Source organism: Bombina bombina, chromosome 2 (genome assembly GCF_027579735.1).
Source record: "Bombina bombina isolate aBomBom1 chromosome 2, aBomBom1.pri, whole genome shotgun sequence".
NCBI classification, from domain to species: domain Eukaryota; kingdom Metazoa; phylum Chordata; class Amphibia; order Anura; family Bombinatoridae; genus Bombina; species Bombina bombina.
The window spans coordinates 1,316,701,424-1,316,723,154 of NC_069500.1; the positions used below are offsets into that span (position 1 = coordinate 1,316,701,424).

Below are 21,731 nucleotides of genomic sequence, written 5' to 3' on the forward strand. Positions count from 1 at the left end.
AAATACCTGCAATTGGGACTTCTTATTTCCAACATTTGTTCACATTTGTCTATTTTTGTATAATATAACATTATATATATATATAAATATATGGGGCCCATACTTGCATTCTTTGTTAATCCCTATAGTAATAGTACTATGTAGACCAAAATAGATTACTAATAATGATGACATATACAGCCTTACAAATGATATAAATAATGAAAATCAATTGATAAGAAAAAGGTCAATTAATAAAAAAAAGTCAGTAATCCCTCTGTGTTAATAAACTCCTCAGCACTTGAAAATTAGGTTTAAAAGTATCTTTTCATGAACTAACAAAGTCCATGACACCCGAGGTCAATTTCAATTTCCAGAGTCCTTAAACAATACAGCTGTTTTGTTGTAAACCCCGTGATCTGGTACGCAAGAAGAAAAATCTACAAGACATAAAAATCCCTGACTCAAGTACATTTATTGACTTAAAAACATGCTAAAATTTGCACTTACAAAATTAAAATGCATAAAGGCTTTGCAATCACACACTCAGGTAATAAAATGTCCACCTGGGAACTTGGGCCTAGATTTAGAGTTCGGCGGTAGAAGGGCTGTTAACGCTCCGCGGCTTTTTTTTTCTGGCCGCACCATAAATTTAACTCTGGTATCGAGAGTTCAAACAAATGCTGCGTTAGGCTCCAAAAAAGGAGCGTAGAGCATTTTTACCGCAAATGCAACTCTCGATACCAGAGCTGCTTACGGACGCGGCCGGCATCAAAAACGTGCTCGTGCACGATTCTCCCATAGGAAACAATGGGGCTGTTTGAGCTGAAAAAAAACCTAACACCTGCAAAAAAGCAGCGTTCAGCTCCTAACGCAGCCCCATTGTTTCCTATGGGGAAACACTTCCTACGTCTGCACCTAACACCCTAACATGTACCCCGAGTCTAAACACCCCTAGCCTTACACTTATTAACCCCTAATCTGCCGCCCACGCTATCGCTGACCCCTGCATTACACTTTTAACCCCTAATCTGCCGCTCCGTAAAACGCCGCCACCTACGTTATCCCTATGTACCCCCTAATCTGCTGCCCTAACATCGCCGACCCCTATGTTATATTTATTAACCCCTAATCTGCCCCCCACAACGTCGCCGACACCTACCTACACTTATTAACCCCTAATCTGCCGAGCGGACCTGAGCGCTACTATAATAAAGTTATTAACCCCTAATCCGCCTCACTAACCCTATCATAAATAGTATTAACCCCTAATCTGCCCTCCCTAACATCGCCGACACCTACCTTCAATTATTAACCCCTAAACTTCCGATCGGAGCTCACCGCTATTCTAATAAATGGATTAACCCCTAAAGCTAAGTCTAACCCTAACACTAACACCCCCCCTAAGTTAAATATAATTTTTATCTAACGAAATAAATTAACTCTTATTAAATAACTTATTCCTATTTAAAGCTAAATACTTACCTGTAAAATAAACCCTAATATAGCTACAATATAAATTATAATTATATTATAGCTATTTTAGGATTAATATTTATTTTACAGGCAACTTTGTAATTATTTTAACCAGGTACAATAGCTATTAAATAGTTAAGAACTATTTAATAGTTACCTAGTTAAAATAATAACAAATTTACCTGTAAAATAAATCCTAACCTAAGTTATAATTAAACCTAACACTACCCTATCAATAAATTAATTAAATAAACTACCTACAATTACCTACAATTAACCTAACACTACACTATCAATAAATTAATTAAACACAATTGCTACAAATAAATACAATTAAATAAACTAGCTAAAGTACAAAAAATAAAAAAGAACTAAGTTACAGAAAATAAAAAAATATTTACAAAGATAAGAAAAATATTACAACAATTTTAAACTAATTACACCTACTCTAAGCCCCCTAATAAAATAACAAAGCCCCCCAAAATAAAAAATTCCCTACCCTATTCTAAATTAAAAAGGTTACAAGCTCTTTTACCTTACCAGCCCTGAACAGGGCCCTTTGCGGGGCATGCCCCAAGAATTTCAGCTCTTTTGCCTGTAAAAGAATAAATACAATACCCCCCCCCCCAACATTACAACCCACCACCCACATACCCCTAATCTAACCCAAACCCCCCTTAAATAAACCTAACACTAAGCCCCTGAAGATCTTCCTACCTTGTCTTCACCATCCAGGTATCACCGATCCGTCCTGGCTCCAAGATCTTCATCCAACCCAAGCGAGGGTTGGCGATCCATAATCCGGTGCTCCAAAGTCTTCCTCCTATCCGGCAAGAAGAGGACATCCGGACCGGCAAACATCTTCTCCAAGCGGCATCTTCGATCTTCTTCCATCCGGTGCGGAGAGGGTCCATCTTGAAGCAGGCGACGCGGATCCATCCTCTTCTTCCGATGTCTCCCGACTAATGACGGTTCCTTTAAGGGACGTCATCCAAGATGGCGTCCCTCGAATTCCGATTGGCTGATAGGATTCTATCAGCCAATCGGAATTAAGGTAGGAATTTTCTGATTGGCTGATGGAATCAGCCAATCAGAATCAAGTTCAATCCGATTGGCTGATCCAATCAGCCAATCAGATTGAGCTCGCATTCTATTGGCTGTTCCGATCAGCCAATAGAATGCAATCTCAATCTGATTGGCTGATTGGATCGGCCAATCGGATTGAACTAGATTCTGATTGGCTGATTCCATCAGCCAATCAGAAAATTCCTACCTTAATTCCGATTGGCTGATAGAATCCTATCAGCCAATCGGAATTCGAGGGACGCCATCTTGGATGACGTCCCTTAAAGGAACCGTCATTAGTCGGGAGACATCGGAAGAAGAGGATGGATCCGCGTCGCCTGCTTCAAGATGGACCCGCTCCGCACCGGATGGAAGAAGATCGAAGATGCCGCTTGGAGAAGATGTTTGCCGGTCCGGATGTCCTCTTCTTGCCGGATAAGAGGAAGACTTTGGAGCCTCTTCTGGACCTCTTCAGCACCGGATTATGGATCGCCAACCCCCCCTTGGGTTGGATGAAGATCTTGGAGCCAGGACGGATCGGTGATACCTGGATGGTGAAGACAAGGTAGGAAGATCTTCAGGGGCTTAGTGTTAGGTTTATTTAAGGGGGGTTTGGGTTAGATTAGGGGTATGTGGGTGGTGGGTTTTAATGTTGGGGGGGGGGGTATTGTATGTTTTTTTTTACAGGCAAAAGAGCTGAAATTCTTGGGGCATGCCCCGCAAAGGGCCCTGTTCAGGGCTGGTAAGGTAAAAGAGCTTGTAACTTTTTTAATTTAGAATAGGGTAGGGAATTTTTTATTTTGGGGGGCTTTGTTATTTTATTAGGGGGCTTAGAGTAGGTGTAATTATTTTAAAATTGTTGTAATATTTTTCTTATGTTTGTAAATATTTTTTTATTTTCTGTAACTTAGTTCTTTTTTATTTTTTGTACTTTAGATAGTTTATTTAATTGTATTTATTTGTAGCAATTGTGTTTAATTAATTTATTGATAGTGTAGTGTTAGGTTAATTGTAGGTAATTGTAGGTAGTTTATTTAATTATTTTATTGATAGGGTAGTGTTAGGTTTAATTATATCTTAGGTTAGGATTTATTTTACAGGTAAATTTGTAATTATTTTAACTAGGTAACTATTAAATAGTTCTTAACTATTTAATAGCTATTGTACCTGGTTAAAATAAATACAAAGTTGCCTGTAAAATAAATATTAATCCTAAAATAGCTATAATATAATTATTATTTATATTGTAGCTATATTAGGATTTATTTTACAGGTAAGTATTTAGCTTTAAATAGGAATAATTTATTTAATAAGAGTTAATTTATTTCGTTAGATAAAAATTATATTTAACTTAGGGGGGTGTTAGTGTTAGGGTTAGACTTAGCTTTAGGGGTTAATACATTTATTAGAATAGCGGTGAGCTCCGGTCGGCAGATTAGGGGTTAATAATTGAAGGTAGGTGTCGGCGATGTTAGGGAGGGCAGATTAGGGGTTAATACTATTTATGATAGGGTTAGTGAGGCGGATTAGGGGTTAATAACTTTATTATAGTAGCGGTGCGGTCCGCTTGGCAGATTAGGGGTTAATAAGTGTAGGCAGGTGTCGGCGACGTTGAGGGGGGCAGATTAGGGGTTAATAAATATAATATAGGGGTCGGCGGTGTTAGGGGCAGCAGATTAGGGGTACATAGGGATAACGTAGGTGGCGGCGATTTGCGGTCGGAAGATTAGGGGTTAATTATTGTAAGTAGCTGGCGGCGACGTTGTGGGGGGCAGGTTAGGGGTGAATAAATATAATACAGGGGTCGGCGGGGTTAGGGGCAGCAGATTAGGGGTACATAAATATAACGTAGGTGGCGGTCGGCAGATTAGGGGTTAAAAATTTTAATCGAGTGGCGGCGGTGTGGGGGGACCTCGGTTTAGGGGTACATAGGTAGTTTATGGGTGTTAGTGTACTTTAGGGTACAGTAGTTAAGAGCTTTATAAACCGGCGTTAGCCAGAAAGCTCTTAACTCCTGCTATTTTCAGGCGGCTGGAATCTTGTCGTTAGAGCTCTAACGCTCACTGCAGAAACGACTCTAAATACCAGCGTTAGAAAGATCCCATTGAAAAGATAGGCTACGCAAATGGCGTAGGGGGATCTGCGGTATGGAAAAGTCGCGGCTGAAAAGTGAGCGTTAGACCCTTTAATCACTGACTCCAAATACAAGCGGGCGCCCAAAACCAGCGTTAGGAGCCTCTAACGCTGGTTTTGACGGCTACCGCCGAACTCTAAATCTAGGCCTTGGTTTCTCCGGTGGCCGTAATGCAGAATAGTCTCGTCACTTTCCAATGATTCACTGCAACCACCTGGTGATTCCCTGCAATGATTCCAATGTCTAGTGTGGGAAAGCAATTTGCGAATGCAGTGAATCCTTGGAAAGTGACATGACAATACGGCATTACTGTCACCGGAGAAAGCAGGTTCACAATGTGTGATTGCAAAGCCTTTATGAATTTTAATATTGTAAGTGCACATTTTTAGTATGGTTTATAAAAGTACTTCCCTTGAGTCAGGGATTCCCTTGTGTTTTTATGTCTTTTAGACTTAACTCCTTGTATGGATGGCAACAACCACATGCTGTCATACACAGTAAAGGGGTTAAAGAGACACACACATATTGGAATGGTTTTGGAGCAGAACAGGTAAATTGCACACTTTACTTACTAACATTACTGCACACTATAAAAAAGGATATTTCAAAACCTGTGATGTAATTACTAAAACCGTAAAATCGCCATTTTGTTTGTCATTAATTGTGTACGTTTGGTCTTTGGATTACAAAGGGCTAGATTACAAGTTGAGCGCTAATTTATTGTGCGCCCGCAAATGGCCAAATTCTCCCGTTTGCAGGCATGCGATAAATAACCAGCCATTACTAGTGCTCATAAAATTAACCAAAAGTGCTCCAAATGCCCTCAAAATGCATGCTTCTCATGCTGTGTGACGGCATGAGAACAAGACTCCCATTGGAGCCTATGGAAGTGCGATCTAGTGAGCGCAATGCTTCCCAGCAATGCGAACGCAATGAAAATACCAGCCAAAGTTCAGAAATCATTATTTACAGAAGATTGTGTTAAACACCTACATTTATTCCATACATTTGGTAGTCTCTAAATAAAGACACTAATTTATTATTTTAATGGTATCTGCAAGCTTGGAATTCTTTTCCTGTAATAATGTGTATCTAGATATATTTTTTTCTCTAGCTATTCTTTGTTCAGAATGCAGATACATAACCCTTTTTTTGCTTACAACAATTGTGCTAGAAACCTCATTTATCTTCTAGGCACACGATCTATCTACATTTTAAGCGAAGTACAAATAATGTACAGACGTTATCTCCAGCTGTGATGAAAATTGGAGGTGTGCTTTTTCTGGGCTATTACAAATAAACCTACTGCATTACAGGAAAATGAGAATGATTACCAAGTTAAGCAGCTGTATCAGTACTGGAAGGGTAACATTAGTCATATTTGCTTGTAGGAATAGAAGTTTTAGCTGCAAACTAATTTTCAAGTCTTACTTTCAACCAGATTCCAAGGTATTTTTATAGCAATACATTGTTACTGAAATTTAGTAGGGTTTAAAAAATTAACAAATAGATATAAAGAATAATCAGGATGGTAGTACATTTTATATATGATAGACAATGCTTTACTAAAAGAAGTGCATTATCGAAAGATATCTGGCAATAATGAGTAATATTGTCGAAAGTTTGGAATATATACAGATAATAAGGCATTCAAACGATGATTTAAAGGGAGATGAAACCTTAAATTTATTCCATGATCCAGATACAATTTTAAACAACTTTTCAATGTACTTTGTTATCTAATTTTCTTTGTTCTCTTGGTATCCTTTATTGAAAAGTATATCTAGATAGGCTGAGGAGCTGCAATATAGCTGCTGATTGTGGCAGCCCATATATACCTCTTGTCATTGGCTTACCAATGTCTTTAGCTTGCTCCCAGTATTGCATTGCTGCTCATTCAATAAAGGATATCACAAGGATGAAGACTAATTGATTTTAGAAGTAAATTGGATGCTCTGTCTGAATCATGAAAAAGAAGAATTTTGGGTTCCATGTAACTTTAATCAAGAGTTAAAAAATCAAGATGCCCGTAGATATATTGAGCGCTAATTTATTGTGCGCCCCCAAATGGGCAAATTTGCCTGTTTGTGGGTGCACGATAAATAATCAGCCATGATCCATTACTAGTGGCTGTTTTTTGCTACAGCAAGCTCAGGGTAGCAATTAGCTAATCAAATCAAATCTCTGGTTAAATTTATAAATATGCCCCAAATGCCCCCTAAAATACAGATGTGTATATCTTATTTAAAAATAAAAATTATAGTTTCTTTATTTTTTACTCAAATAACTGCACCAGACAGTTTTTGGGAGCTAAAGTTGGCAGGTGTGGTGTGTAAGAAAAAACGGCACTGAAAAGTGCCTTTACATTGCGGTCTATGAGGAACTGTGTGTTCCCAGTAAATATATTTGTATATGCTTACATACATATATATATATATATATATATATATATATATATATATATATATATATATATATATATAACTGCTGGCTTGTAACAGTAGCAGCTGTCCAGCTGCTTCTTTGCTGCCCTGAAGACATTTTCTATAGGAAATAGCAGGCAAATGGATTAAATTCATTCTGAATGACCCTTTAACAAATATTATACGAAACAGAATACTTTTTTTTTGTGACCAATGTTTCATCTGATACATTTTTTTCTTTTGTGCACATATCTACTTAGCATAAGAAATTAATTTAACTCAAACCAAAAAAAGGAATAGGAAACTACCCAGAGACACATTACACTAAATAGATCTAACTCCTAAATTTTTTTTTAGCAAAAACATTTTTTACCATAGAAAGTCATTGGAGATAATATCTTACTTTTTTCTTTAGCTGTCTTTGCTGTGGAAATGCTAAGTATCTGAAGTCCATAATAGGGTTATAAAATGAGCTGCTACATTAATCAGTGAGCACGGTGTAGGCATGTAGAGTATTTTTGGCACTTTTACTTCTAAGGTCAAGGTTTTAGAAATCTAGAAAGCTCCAAGCAATCTAGCACATTAGAAAAAATTATATCCATTGACCCAATAAGGTAGTTCAGTTATGTAGGAAAATAAAATCCTTTTACGTAATAGTTTTAAGGACACATTATATGATTTTAATGTTCATAAGTAACATTCACTCATGGAAGATTTTTTTTTCTTCATAAATGGAAAGAGTCCACAACTGCATTTATTACTTTTGGGAATTCAGAACCTGGCCACCAGGAGGAGGCAAAGACACCCCAGCCAAAGGCTTAAATACTCCTCCCACTTCCCCCAGTCATTCTTTGCCTTTCGTCCCAGGAGGTTGGCAGAGAAGTGTCAGAAGTTTTCGATAGTCTCTTATAGAGGATTGTACTCTTCGGCAAGGGACTGGAGTTTTAAGTAGTCCTCTCATCCTCTCAGTGAGAGCATGGGTAAAAGTTAGAGTCCGGAGATGCAGGGAGAGTCTTTCTGCGAAACCATCCTGACTCATATTAACAGCTCCATAAGCAATCAGCATTGACGAGTTTCGCTGCCTGCTTTTTACTCTCAAGTCCATGGCAGAAGCGACGATATTATCTGTCACACTTCAGGGGCCGTGTTCCTGTTCCACAGCGTAGATTCCGGTAAGATCGTTTCATTTTACTTTCATCCGAGAGGGGCTACAACCTTTCGGGGATAACTTTAACATAGGGTCTCAGTGAGGCTCCTTTTTGTATCTAGGAATCAAAGGTTAATATCTCCTGAGGGGGATTATTGAACAGGGGGGTTTATAATCATGTTTGTTATGTGATTTTACCTGCTACTGTGTAGTGTTGCTTCGGCTCATGGCTATTTTGGAAAATAACGGCCTATGTCTAGTGACGCGGCCTTTTCGGCAGAGTCCGAGTTATGGAGGATTATTGGAGACTGATGTCTCTGATTCAGACTCTTCTTCTTGCGAAGAATATGAATTTGGCCCGGGTGATACATGCCCATCAGTTATGTTCCGAATGCCATTTTAGAGTGCTCTGTTCCTTGGGATCGGGGAATCAGGGGCTTACTGAGCCATCCGTTTCTGGAAATTCTATTTCTCACGAGACAAGTTCCCTACCATCAACTCTTACTACGCATGCAGTTAACCCAAACACTACTTATCCTTTCTAGGGAATGTGGCCTGTTCCCACCGGAGGTTACAACACGATTCTGCATGGCCATATCTTTGGCGCTGGCACATTTGCACCTCCCGGGAGTGTGCTTACGATTGTGTCCGTGTTTCGTTAACCGGGGTTCGTCAGGAGTAGGATCGCCTGTTCCAGTTCAGCCTTCTGGGGGAGCGATTGCCCCTGAGACCTCAGGGGGTCAACCTTCGTGGCTGGTGTTTCCTTTTGTCCCGGTGGAGGTATGTTGCGACTTTCGTTATAGACTGGCACACCTTCGTATCCTACTAAGGCACATTTAATTTAATTAATTTAATGGGTCTGGGGATTCTCAGTCTTACTCTTCGACTGGCTTGCATACATAGACATAAGGGGATGAAGTAATCTTCTTATAGTCTTTGTTATTTGTGTATCCTTTTCCAGTTCTGAGCGTGGAAGTCTCGGACCCCTGTTGGGCTAGTCCTGCAAGTCTGTCCATTCTTCCTGGGTGATAACCTACGGGTTGCCTTATCTTTTATTTTCATCCGATGAGGATGATTTTTATTTGGTCTAAAGCTCATGTTGTGGTGTGATGTTTCCTTCGGGAACTTTCCTCTCTGGAATTGATACTCACGATTTTTTGGTCGTACTGTTTACAAAAGTCTGTCTGAGTGTTCTTTATCCTTCCATCATCAGGGGAGACTCTATGTGGCCTTGACAGTGCTGGGGCCCTTTGTTTCAGGCTGGTCCAGACTGGGTACAAATCATTCTATCTTTGAGGTCTAGTTGAGACACGTGGCGCCTTATTATGTCTGGTTGGTCCAATGGGGCGCCTAGTGATCACAATATAATTGTGTGGTTGTCTTGTTTTATTTTACAAGCTTCAATTAGCATCCTGAGTGGACTTGAGGGTCCGTGGTTGCTTAGGGGCATGGTGTATTGGTTCAGTCCTCATTCGCCTTTCAATGTAGTGGGCCGGGACTCCGTTGAGATCCGCAGCAACATGCTCAGTCGTTTTCAAATTTTTCGGGAACTAGAGTGTTCCTTCCTGTTGTGGGTTGGAGGTTTAGAGGATTTAGGTCCTTTATACCGTTGTTCTTATGGTATTGCCTTTCATGGTCTCTTTGGAAGTGTCCGTTTAGGACTTGTTCCTTTTAGAGGTTCTCTTCCTTTTGGTTGAGACTTTCTGGACTTTGTCCGTTTTTTCTGGTGGCTTTGACCACTTAATTAGGAAGTGAAGGCCGTGAAGCTCTGTCTTCATTCGGGAGTTAGTCGTCTCCATATCAGAGGTGATAGGAGGTGTTGTCTCTTTTTCCAAGCTTTTTCTTTAGGGAAGTTTTTCTGCCTGGATTCGGGATGCTTTGCATTCTTCTCTCTTGGGTGTGGTCCTCTAAAACATTAATCTGAAGGGATTATGGAGACTAGCCTTTCTTTCTACTCTCTTTTGTGTGACTCTGTTCTCGTTTTCATTTCCCTTAGTGCTGCTCTTGGGGCCTTTGGGCTCTAGAGAAATTGCGTGACTTGTCGCGGCTTAGTACCTTACTGGGTGTTGACCTCCGGCTAAGGGTGTTCTCTTTCCTTTGGGCTGAGAATTACGAGTGAGTTCTGTAACCGTTCTCCGGGGTTCCCGGTTCTCATCCCCTGTGAGGTCTGATTGCTTCAGACGGGGTATCTTGTGTTCCCTGAGGGTGTCGTTCATTGTAGGACGACTCTGGGTCCCGGATCCGGAGATCTTGTCTTGGATCCTTCTTGGATGTCTGGAGTCTTATGATCCGGTGGACTGGTTTGGAATGACCCAGTTTTAATCATGGAACCTATGTTGCGACATAGGGGCTAGCTCATTGGGCTTGCAAGTAGGTAGGTCAGAGTTCACATCCACCTTCAGGTACTGGTTATAAACTTTAACGCCTGACTTGTCCTTCGAATGGAGTGGGCTCCTCTATGGGGAGTTTTTTTTCTCTGTTGGGTCAACAGTGGTGTCTGGATGATTTTCATTCGGTCCGTGTTTTGATCATATTATGGCTTCATGTCTTGTGGACATGTACGCTGTTCTTATCTGTGCCCTTCCCTTTGGAGGGGATAGATTAGTTTCCTTATGATCTGGGGTTTCCTCTCTCTGGGGTTTCCTCTCTTTGTCCTGCCCTGTGGGTAGGAGGTTGGATCAGGTGGCTTATCTTCTGCTCTGTGGGCTCTGTTCCACCTGTTGGAAATTGATCTCTACGTAGAGACTGTCTAAGAGAGTTGTGACAGGTCTTCCTACGGATCTATTGCACTTTTTTCTGTTCCAGGTCATATGGGGTTTTCCTTGGTCGTGCCTTATTTTGGCGGAGTGGATTGGGTTGGCACCTGAGCTCTGTTGGGATTGGTGAGTCCCCCCCTTTTTCTTTCCATTCCCTGGGAGCTTGTGGTTGGAGTCTTTCTGTCCCCCTGTCTATCAGACATGTCTGTTGCTTGCGCTGGTCTGGTGTTGGAGCAGGATCTGAGATCTGTTGCTCTGCTATTTCACCCCTCGGAGCATTCAAGGTACAGTAAGCCTTTTTGAGGCTTCTCCTTTCTCCACATTCAAGATTTGTGGGAAGGACTGGCGGCTCTTAGATAGCCTGCAATGTTATCCGCTGGTTAGTGGACACTAGCAATCTGGAGGATCCTATCTTCAGCTGCTTTCTACTTGCTCTGCAAGTATTTAAGTTTCAGAGTCACTCGTAGATGACTGCAGCATGCAGTGTTTTTGCTTCAGGTGTTGTTCGTCAGACCTATCTGAGCTTGCTGCACGAGGTTTCATATTGAATATTTCGGTATTCTGAAATACCTTTTTGCGACTTGGGGACCTTCATCTTCAGTTGCTTTGTAGAGTGCAATTGCACTGTTAGGGGAAGATCCTCCCTCTGTTTCAGACAACCGGCCTTATCCGTGGTTTCTGTATTTCTTGGGTCTGGGCATTGCCTCCCCTTGTTTCTATGAGACTGGTTGGGTCTCTGTTAGCCTGACCCGGGTTTCTCGAGTTTTTGCTCTGTGTTTTTATTTAGGACTCGTTGTGTCCTTTTTAGAGTTCTTTTCTGGAGTTCCTTATGCTAGCTGGAAGCTAGCTCAGCATAATAATGCACTGTGGCTACTCTGCACTGTAGCAAACCGAGGGTCGCAAGTTCGATCGCCAGTGAGGTCTACTCAGCCTTTCCTCCTTTCGAGGTTGATAAAATGAGCAGTGCCTTGAGTCCCTTAAGGGTGATTAGCCACGCTTTACAAGTACAATCATGTTTTCTCCGTGCCTTTTCTTCTTTGTGGAAGAATACAGTAGTTTGTTCCCTTTCTTTAGTAAGGGATGTGTTGTTTGGAGACCGACTTCTGGGGACGGTGTCTCTTGGAGGCTGTTGACTCAGTCAATTCTAGTTCCTGCAGTCTCTAGCAAGGCTGTGGACTATCTGCAGGTCAGTGTCCTTGGGCTTTTTCTTTTTTTTTTTCAAAGTTGTTCTTGGCTTCGGACGAAGTGGGATTTTGTTGGGTAGGGGGTTTCAGGCCTGGTGCCCTCATAATGGGCTGCCTCTTGTACCTCCCGTTTTTTGCATTCAGTGTCCTCTATAGCTTGGGTATTGTTTTCCCAAAAGTAATTAATGCAGCTGTGGACTCTTTTACATTTATGAAGAAAAACTTAAATTATGCTTACCTGATCATTTTTTTTCAGATGAAAAGAGTCCACAGCTCCCCGGCTGTATTTTTTCCGTGGGGCATCTGCTTTTTTTGTTCTTCTGGCACCTTTTTACCCTGGTATTTCTTTTACTGTTCCGTGTTCCTCGGCAGAATGACTGGGGGATGAGGGAAGTGGGGCGAGTATTTAAGCCTTTGGCTTGGGTGTCTTTGCCTCCTCCTGGTGGCCAGGTTCTGAATTCCCAAAAGTAATGACTGCATCTGAAGAAAAGAAAATGATCAGGTAAGCATAATTTAAGTTTTTACTGTGCACTATATGAGGCTGATTTATCAAGGGCAGAATAGCCCCTGATGCCCCTGTTTCCTTGCAAACCTTCAAAATCACTGAAACAGCAGTTTTGAAGCAGCGGTCTTAAAACCGCTGCTCCTTAACTGGTCCCCTGCCTCTGAGGCTGCGGACATCAATCCTCCCGATCCTATACGATTGGGTTGATTGACATGCAGGGGGCGGTATTGCACAAGCAGTTCACGAGAACTGCTTGTGCAATGCCTGTCAGCATTCAGCGATGTCTGTTGGACATGATACCTGAAGCACTGCATGACAGGAAATAGTGCTGCCATCTAGTGTTCTTGCTTATGTATAGCATTGTGGCAAAACTGCTACCATATAGTACTTTAGACACATGCACAATCCTGAGCTTACATCCCTGCATTTTTAGCAAATGGTAACCCAAAAATAAAGAACATTTTATAATGGAAATATGCTGGAAATTTGTTTCAAAATGTATGTTCTATCTGAATCACAAAGGAAAAATTTGGGGGGTTTATGTCCCTTTAAGCCAAGTTATAGAATTATTTTCATGTTATTGCCATTTCATACATGATTAATGTAATGCTGTATTATAGTATTGGTACAAATGGTAGATACTTCATAACAGCTTTGTAAACTTATTTATAGGTTTAATTTAAAAAAGCAAAATACATAAATGAACTTTTTAGAAATACAGTGCTCAGTAAAGTCCTTAGTCAATTTTGGAATAACTATTAATGGTCATAGACAATATTTAGTGTCCAATAAGTTACGTAACATTTACTAACATTTCTGCGCATTTGTTGCCCTTGTTCCCACAATATTGCTCTATACCATTGTTGTATTCCATGATAGTTATTTGTCACAATTAATTTTAATCTGTAATTCACTAGGATTTATAAAATCAGTCTTCAGTTTCTTTCTGTAGAATACTATGTTTGAATATTTTCAGAAATCAATCAGAAATTGATCTAAATGTATAAAATGCACATAACTTTGTAATTTAAACCATCATAAGCCCCCCAAAGGTAACTCAGTAGTAAGCAATGGCAATATGATAGATAGATAGATAGATAGATAGATAGATAGACATAGATTGATCTGCAATTCAGAGAAATATAGACAAAGCGCTTAGAAAATGTATGTGTCCTGCTAACCTCAATATAATCCCTCTGATTATAAAATTAATTACAATGTATGTCCTAGAGGTAGCGCTTAAAGCACGGACTATATAAATATAATACCGAAATAACTCTAGTATAATTTAAAATAGAAATTATGCTATATAAACATATAGAGGCAGGTGTCTGCCATTACCAAACACAGAGCAGGATATGGGTGTTCAAGTATTGCTCGGTTCTGTTTAACCGTATATACAAAGTACCTTGCACCTCAGATCGAAGTGAGTATGTTGATAAGTCAATGTGACTCCTCTCGGCGGTATGAACCGCGTCTAGAAGGAAAAAATGAAGTGCGGCTCCTGCTAGCGATATAGCTCCTCTCGGCGGTCCTTTCCGCGTCTTGGAGGAGAGGTGTGTTGCAGTTCCTGTCGGTCTGGTCACGTGTCCTCTATTACATCACAGTGACCCGATATTGTGATTGATGTGATATGATATCAGTCTGGGACGAAACGCGTAGACTTTGACTTTTATTATTTTTATTATCTACCCTAACCGGATTGTTTTACATTATACGAGAATCCACTGAAATCTTTGGAGTCAAACCTGATCAAGAAAGAGGGAAGGCGACAGACAGTGTTCTGAGAAGACACTGGGATATACTGGCTCCCTGAATATCAAGGTTATTCCGAGTTTCTACCCATCTGTAGCGCTACAGTATTTTCTTATTATTCAGTGACATACTAATTTTCCATCAATCACAATATCGGGTCACTGTGATGTAATAGAGGACACGTGACCAGACCGACAGGAGCTGCAACACACCTCTCCTCCAAGACGCGGAAAGGACTGCCGAGAGGAGCTTTATCGCTAGCAGGAGCCGCACTTCATTTTCTCCTTCTAGACGCGGTTCATACCGCCGAGAGGAGTCACATTAACTTCTCAACATACTCACCTCGATCCGAGGTGCAAGGTACTTTGTATCTACGGTTTAACAGAACCGAGCAATACTTGAACACCCATATCCTGCTCTGTGTTTGGTAATGGCGGACACCTGCCTCTATATGTTTATGTAGCATAATTGTTTTTAAAATAATCTATTTTGAGATATTATTGCAACATATCATTGTATACTTTGTGCATCCAGCAATAGTAATTTGAAGTTTCACAGGGAGACGTCCCTTATTAATTTGTTAAATTATTTCTTTTATTCTCTGTTTCTATTAAATTTGTTGTTTAATTTCACTCTCTCCATTCTCATTACAATTTCTATTTTAAATTATACTAGCGTTATTTCGGTATTACAGTGAGTGCAGAATTATTAGGCAAATGAGTATTTTGACCACATCATCCTCTTTATGCATGTTGTCTTACTCCAAGCTGTATAGGCTCGAAAGCCTACTACCAATTAAGCATATTAGGTGATGTGCATCTCTGTAATGAGAAGGGGTGTGGTCTAATGACATCAACACCCTATATCAGGTGTGCATAATTATTAGGCAACTTCCTTTCCTTTGGCAAAATGGGTCAAAAGAAGGACTTGACAGGCTCAGAAAAGTCAAAAATAGTGAGATATCTTGCAGAGGGATGCAGCACTCTTAAAATTGCAAAGCTTCTGAAGCATGCTCATCGAACAATCAAGCGTTTCATTCAAAATAGTCAACAGGGTCGCAAGAAGCGTGTGGAAAAACCAAGGCGCAAAAAAACTGCACATGAACTGAGAAAAGTCAAGCATGCAGCTGCCAAGATGCCACTTGCCACCAGTTTGGCCATATTTCAGAGCTGCAACATCACTGGAGTGCCCAAAAGCACAAGGTGTGCAATACTCAGAGACATGGCCAAGGTAAGAAAGGCTGAAAGACGACCACCACTGAACAAGACACACAAGCTGAAACGTCAAGACTGGGCCAAGAAATATCTCAAGACTGATTTTTCTAAGGTTTTATGGACTGATGAAATGAGAGTGAGTCTTGATGGGCCAGATGGATGGGCCCGTGGCTGGATTGGTAAAGGGCAGAGAGCTCCAGTCCGACTCAGACGCCAGCAAGGTGGAGGTGGAGTACTGGTTTGGGCTGGTATCATCAAAGATGAGCTTGTGGGGCCTTTTCGGGTTGAGGATGGAGTCAAGCTCAACTCCCAGTCCTACTGCCAGTTTCTGGAAGACACCTTCTTCAAGCAGTGGTACAGGAAGAAGTCTGCATCCTTCAAGAAAAACATGATTTTCATGCAGGACAATGCTCCATCACACGCGTCCAAGTACTCCACAGCGTGGCTGGCAAGAAAGGGTATAAAAGAAGAAAATCTAATGACATGGCCTCCTTGTTCACCTGATCTGAACCCCATTGAGAACCTGTGGTCCATCATCAAATGTGAGATTTACAAGGAGGGAAAACAGTACACCTCTCTGAACAGTGTCTGGGAGGCTGTGGTTGCTGCTGCACGCAATGTTGATGGTGAACAGATCGAAACACTGACAGAATCCATGGATGGCAGGCTTTTGAGTGTCCTTGCAAAGAAATGTGGCTATATTGGTCACTGATTTGTTTTTGTTTTGTTTTTGAATGTCAGAAATGTATATTTGTGAATGTTGAGATGTTATATTGGTTTCACTGGTAAAAATAAATAATTGAAATGGGTATATATTTGTTTTTTGTTAAGTTGCCTAATAATTATGCACAGTAATAGTCACCTGCACACACAGATATCCCCCTAAAATAGCTATAACTAAAAACAAACTAAAAACTACTTCCAAAATTATTCAGCTTTGATATTAATGAGTTTTTTGGGTTCATTGAGAACATGGTTGTTGTTCAATAATAAAATTAATCCTCAAAAATACAACTTGCCTAATAATTCTGCACTCCCTGTATATTTATATAGCCGTGCTTTAAGCTCTACCTCTAGGACATACATAGATTGATCTGCAACCCATACCTGTATTAGGATTGTACACATTCTGCACTTACTTATGTATAGATTGGCTGCTATGGGCACCTCAGCACCTGGGCCCTGGTGCAACTGATAGTTCCGCCCCTGCTTCTTGTAATAAAGGCAGCAAAATGTAATTTAGATGTATGACATTCTAAGTATTATAGCTTTTGTCATTATTAATATTTTTAGTTTATATTTTACTATATATATTTTGAGGTAATTGTGTCAGTCTGTAATTTTGATTTAGCTCATGCCTGCTTTTTTAAACACTATCATAACCAGGATGAGAGAGAAGGGGCAACGAGAAGTTAAATTAGCTGCTTACTATTATTGTATGAGGGTTTAAGTTAACTTGCTAGGTACATATCTGTAAGACTCCTCCTCATTTGGGCCAATAGAGGATGTAGCTTTTTGTTGTTGTTGTTTTTTTTTTTTTTTGCAGTGTATTTTTGTTTACAACCAACATTTCACCACAAATAGATTTTTACAAAGAGGATCCATTAAATCGACATTGTACACTAGATTATTCCTTGCATAAATGTTTTTTAGATGATCCATTTATATATCCCATCTGGGTGTGTTTTTGTAAAAATGTATAGTTTTGCATATTTTGAAATAACATTGTGCTGATTTTCAGACTCCAAACCAAGCCCCAAAGTTTTAGATGTATACTGATGTATACAGACTGCTTCTGTTTGTTTTATGGGTCTTTTCATATGTAGGAGGTGAGGGGGGGGGGTTCTGCTATCAGCCCCTTTCAGTGGGTGTCCCAGGCTAATCTTATCAACAGTGCTAAAGTGGGAGCGTCTAAGTAAGTTTTTAAAAGGTTTTATACTGGATCAGTATCTGTGCATATTATTCTTTATAGCAGTGTCTATTACATGCATTTAAATGAAAATTGGTTTATTCTGCCCCTTTAAGGCAGTAACATACTATTATCCAAGTAATTAGTAGAATAACTCTATTTAGTATCAGATTAATCAATTTGCATACTTTTTGACTAGTGTTTAATTTCGAATAACATTAAATGATGTTCAGAAACTTGTCTTATATAATAATCACAGTGATGATACGTAGTACACAGTTATACTCATTGTTTTTTATTGTAATTCTTTAAACAACAATGACATTTTTCTTTTTCTTTCTGATTTATAGATAATCCTTGTCAGTTCATCGGTCACTGAACAATGTCTTTTCACAAGCAGCGACGAAGGAGCAACCTTCCAGAAATATATTATTACTTTCTCTGTGGAGACGCTTATTTTTCATCCCAAAGATGAAGACAAAGTACTTGCATACAGCAAAAATGGCAACGTAAGTTAATAATTAGTTTTAACTGTAGCAGACTTTTTTTTTTTTACTTTTTAAATATGTAAATTGATATAAAATATAAATTGTTACAAAATACCCATATATTTAGAAAGTGTAGTTGGTTTTAAAGGGCCATTAAACTGTATGGTACAACTACATTATCACTGTTCTCTTATTTTAACCTATTGCAGAAACCAGTTGGTAAAGCTCAGCATCTTTATACAGGGTGCAGCCATATTTGTACTCACGTATTGTTTCATCCAATGACAGACACAGTACATTTTCAAAGATCAGTGACAATGCTGCTTTTTTGACAACTGTACCTTGCTCTTTGGATTTACTAAAACAATAGAAAGTGTAACATTTACATATTTGCATTTTTTTTTACAGTTAAAAATGTACTTAACAAATAACTAATACAATAGAGTAATGCAGCCACTGCAAAAATGTGTACACTAAACTGACATTGACAGAAAGGCTTGTCAAGAACGCAACAATATCACTGATCTGTGAATGCGCAATGCTTCTATCAAACTGTGTGAGAAGAATACAGAAGTTCCAAGATGGCGGCGCCCAGTGTGAAGATGCAGAGCTTCACTATCCAGCACTTATAAAGAGTTTAAAATTAAAGAAAACTTTGAAGAGAGCTGTAGCTACAAGAGGAAAAATAATAGCATGGTGAGCAGCATCCATACTAATTTATTGGTACCCAGCAGTTTAATGACCCTTTATGCAATGCAAGTTACTGGGGGAAATACATCATCAATAGTCTACTACAGTGCAGTTCTTGCAAAGGTGGCATGCAGTTAAAGGGACAGTCTACACCAGAATTGTTATTGTTTAAAAAGATAGATAATCCCTTTATTACTCATTCCCTAGTTTTGCATAACCAACACAGTTATATAAATACACGTTTTACCTCTGTGATTATCTTATATCTAAGCCTCTGCAAACTGCCCCCTTATTTCAGTTTTTTTGACAGACATCCATTTTAGCCAATCAGAGCTAGCTCACTGGAACTCCACGTGCTGGAGCACAGTGTTATCTATATGACACACATGAACTAACACCCTCTAGTGGTGAAAAACTGTCAAAATGCCCTGAGAGAAGAGGCGGCCTTCAAGGGCTTAGAAATTAGCATATGAACCTTCTAGGTTTAGCTTTCAACTAAGAATACCAAGGGAACAAAGCAAAATTGATGATAAAAGTATATTGGAGATTTTTTTTAAATGACATTCTCTTTCTGAATCATGAAAGTTTATTTTGGGTTCAGCGTCCCTTTAAGAGTTGCGTTTGAGCATAATATTAAACAACACTAAAAAATGTGCTTTTGGAGTAAACCATTAATGCTTGGACATTTGCATTATAAAATGCATGTGAATGATATGGAAATAAAGCTTTTAACTTATATTTATTTATTACATCTAAACAAAGGATTTATATTTTCAAAAAGGTTTTAAAATGGATTTAAATGAATATAGTAGATGACAAGTTTCAGTACAAGCAAGCATTCAAAGGTGTATATGTGTGTGTCTGTGTATGTATAAAAAGTGTATTTATGTGTGTATGTACATGCGTATGTATGTATATGTATCAAGTATGTGTATTTATATGTATGTCTACATGTGTATGTATATAAGTGTATGTACATGCGTATGTGTATGTATGTGTGTATGTGTATGTATGTATGTGTTGTGTGTGTACATGTGTATTTATATATGTGTATTTATGTGCATGTATGTATATGTTCTGTATATATGTGTATTTATGTGTATGTATATATGTGGTTTTAACTGTATGTATGTGTACATGTGTATGTATATATGTGTATTTATGTGCATGTATGTATATGTACTGTATATATGTGTATTTATGTGTATGTATATATGTGGTTTTATCTGTATGTATATGAATTTATGTGTTGTGTGTGTACATGTGTATGTATATATGTGTATGTACATGCGTATGTGTATGTATGTGTTTGTGTATGTATGTATGTGTATTTATGTGTTGTGTGTGTACATGTGTATGTATATATGTATATTTATGTGCATGTATGTATATGTACTGTATATATGTGTATTTATGTGTATGTATATATGTGGTTTTATCTGTATGTATGTGTACATGTGTATGTATATATGTGTATTTATGTGTATGTATATATGTATATTTATGTGCATGTATGTATATGTACTGTATATATGTGTATTTATGTGTATGTATATATGTGGTTTTATCTGTATGTATGTGTACATGTGTATGTATATATGTGTATTTATGTGTATGTATATATGTGTATTTATGTATATGTATATATGTATATTTATGTGCATGTATGTATATGTACTGTATATATGTGTATTTATGTGTATGTATATATGTGGTTTTATCTGTATGTATGTGTACATGTGTATGTATATATGTGTATTTATGTGTATGTATATATGTGTATTTATGTGTATGTATATATGTGTATTTATGTGTATGTATGAATGTGTAAATATGTATGCATGTAAGTGTGAAGTATTTTTAACTTAAATTTTAATAAAATTAGCAAACCACTGCAATTCTGTTATGTAAGACATTTAGGGGCCGATTTATGAAAAGTGCGGACAGACATGATCCGCTGTAGCGATCATGTTCGCTGCACATCGATAAATGCCGACAGCATACGCTGTCTGCATTTATCATTGCACAAGCAGTTCTGGTGAACTGCTGGTGCAATGCCGCCCCCTGCAGATTCATGACCAATTGGCCACTAACAGGGGGTGTTAATCAACTCGATCGTATGCAATCGGACGGATTGCTGTCCACCGCCTCAGAGGTGGCAGACGAGTTAAGGAGCAGCGGAAAGAGCTGCATCAAGCTCCATTCGGAGCGTGATGAATCAGCCCCTTAGTGCACCTGCGCTATCCAAATCAAGCTCTGATGATTTTATTTTCTAATATTTTTGGACTCTATTTGTAATTTAAAATAATTAAATTAAGGTTAAGACTGAAAACAAAAAGCTGTGCTGACACTAAAAAAAGCCACTTGATGCAGACAAAATGGGTCTTCATTAGATTTAATTCAAAATATTATTTGTAAAGATAACAGTGATGTTTTTGTTTTCGTAAATGACAGTATCTGTCAGTCATCTTGGTACAATGATTCCCAATGGCTGTTCTATTAGGTTGCTCTGGGGTGCTATTCACCTGCAAATGCACAGTTAGCACCCCATTGAGCTGTGAAGTACAGCACATATATTATGTGTTCTGTGTCTTTCAACTTTTATTTTTTTTACCACCTTTCGTCATTTTGGCGCTCCCCAAATTCTAATTTCTAGAACCACCACTGATGATTCCCCAGTGTTATTATACAGATCAAGAAAGATATATATATACAGGATTGTCTGTCTCCTACACCCCCACTAATAAACACTTGCTGCTTAAAGAGATACATTTACAGTGTATAGTAGTCCATTCTAACCAATCAGAATTCACTTGAAAAGTGTTTTGCCGTGGCCTTTCTTGAGCGTTTCAAATCTGAACCCATTTCAAATTAACCCATTTATCTTATGCTTGCAAATACATTGGTGCCACAAAAACACCCCCTGTACCTTGCCTAGGAGCAACTTGACAATGTTATTTCAGTCAATCAGAAATCACTATCATCTTTACAAATAATATTTTGAAT

General features: G+C 38.9%; 1 protein-coding gene across 1 annotated transcript in view; it reads left to right on the forward strand.

The window, feature by feature from the left end:
• SORCS2 (sortilin related VPS10 domain containing receptor 2) overlaps positions 1–21,731 on the forward strand; it is a 1,789,666-nt gene that overhangs the window by 1,160,821 nt on the left and 607,114 nt on the right. Inside the window, exon 4 of the mRNA XM_053704165.1 lies at positions 17,898–18,056. Within this exon, the coding sequence (XP_053560140.1) occupies positions 17,898–18,056 (159 nt within the window). The remainder of the gene's footprint in view (positions 1–17,897; positions 18,057–21,731) is intronic.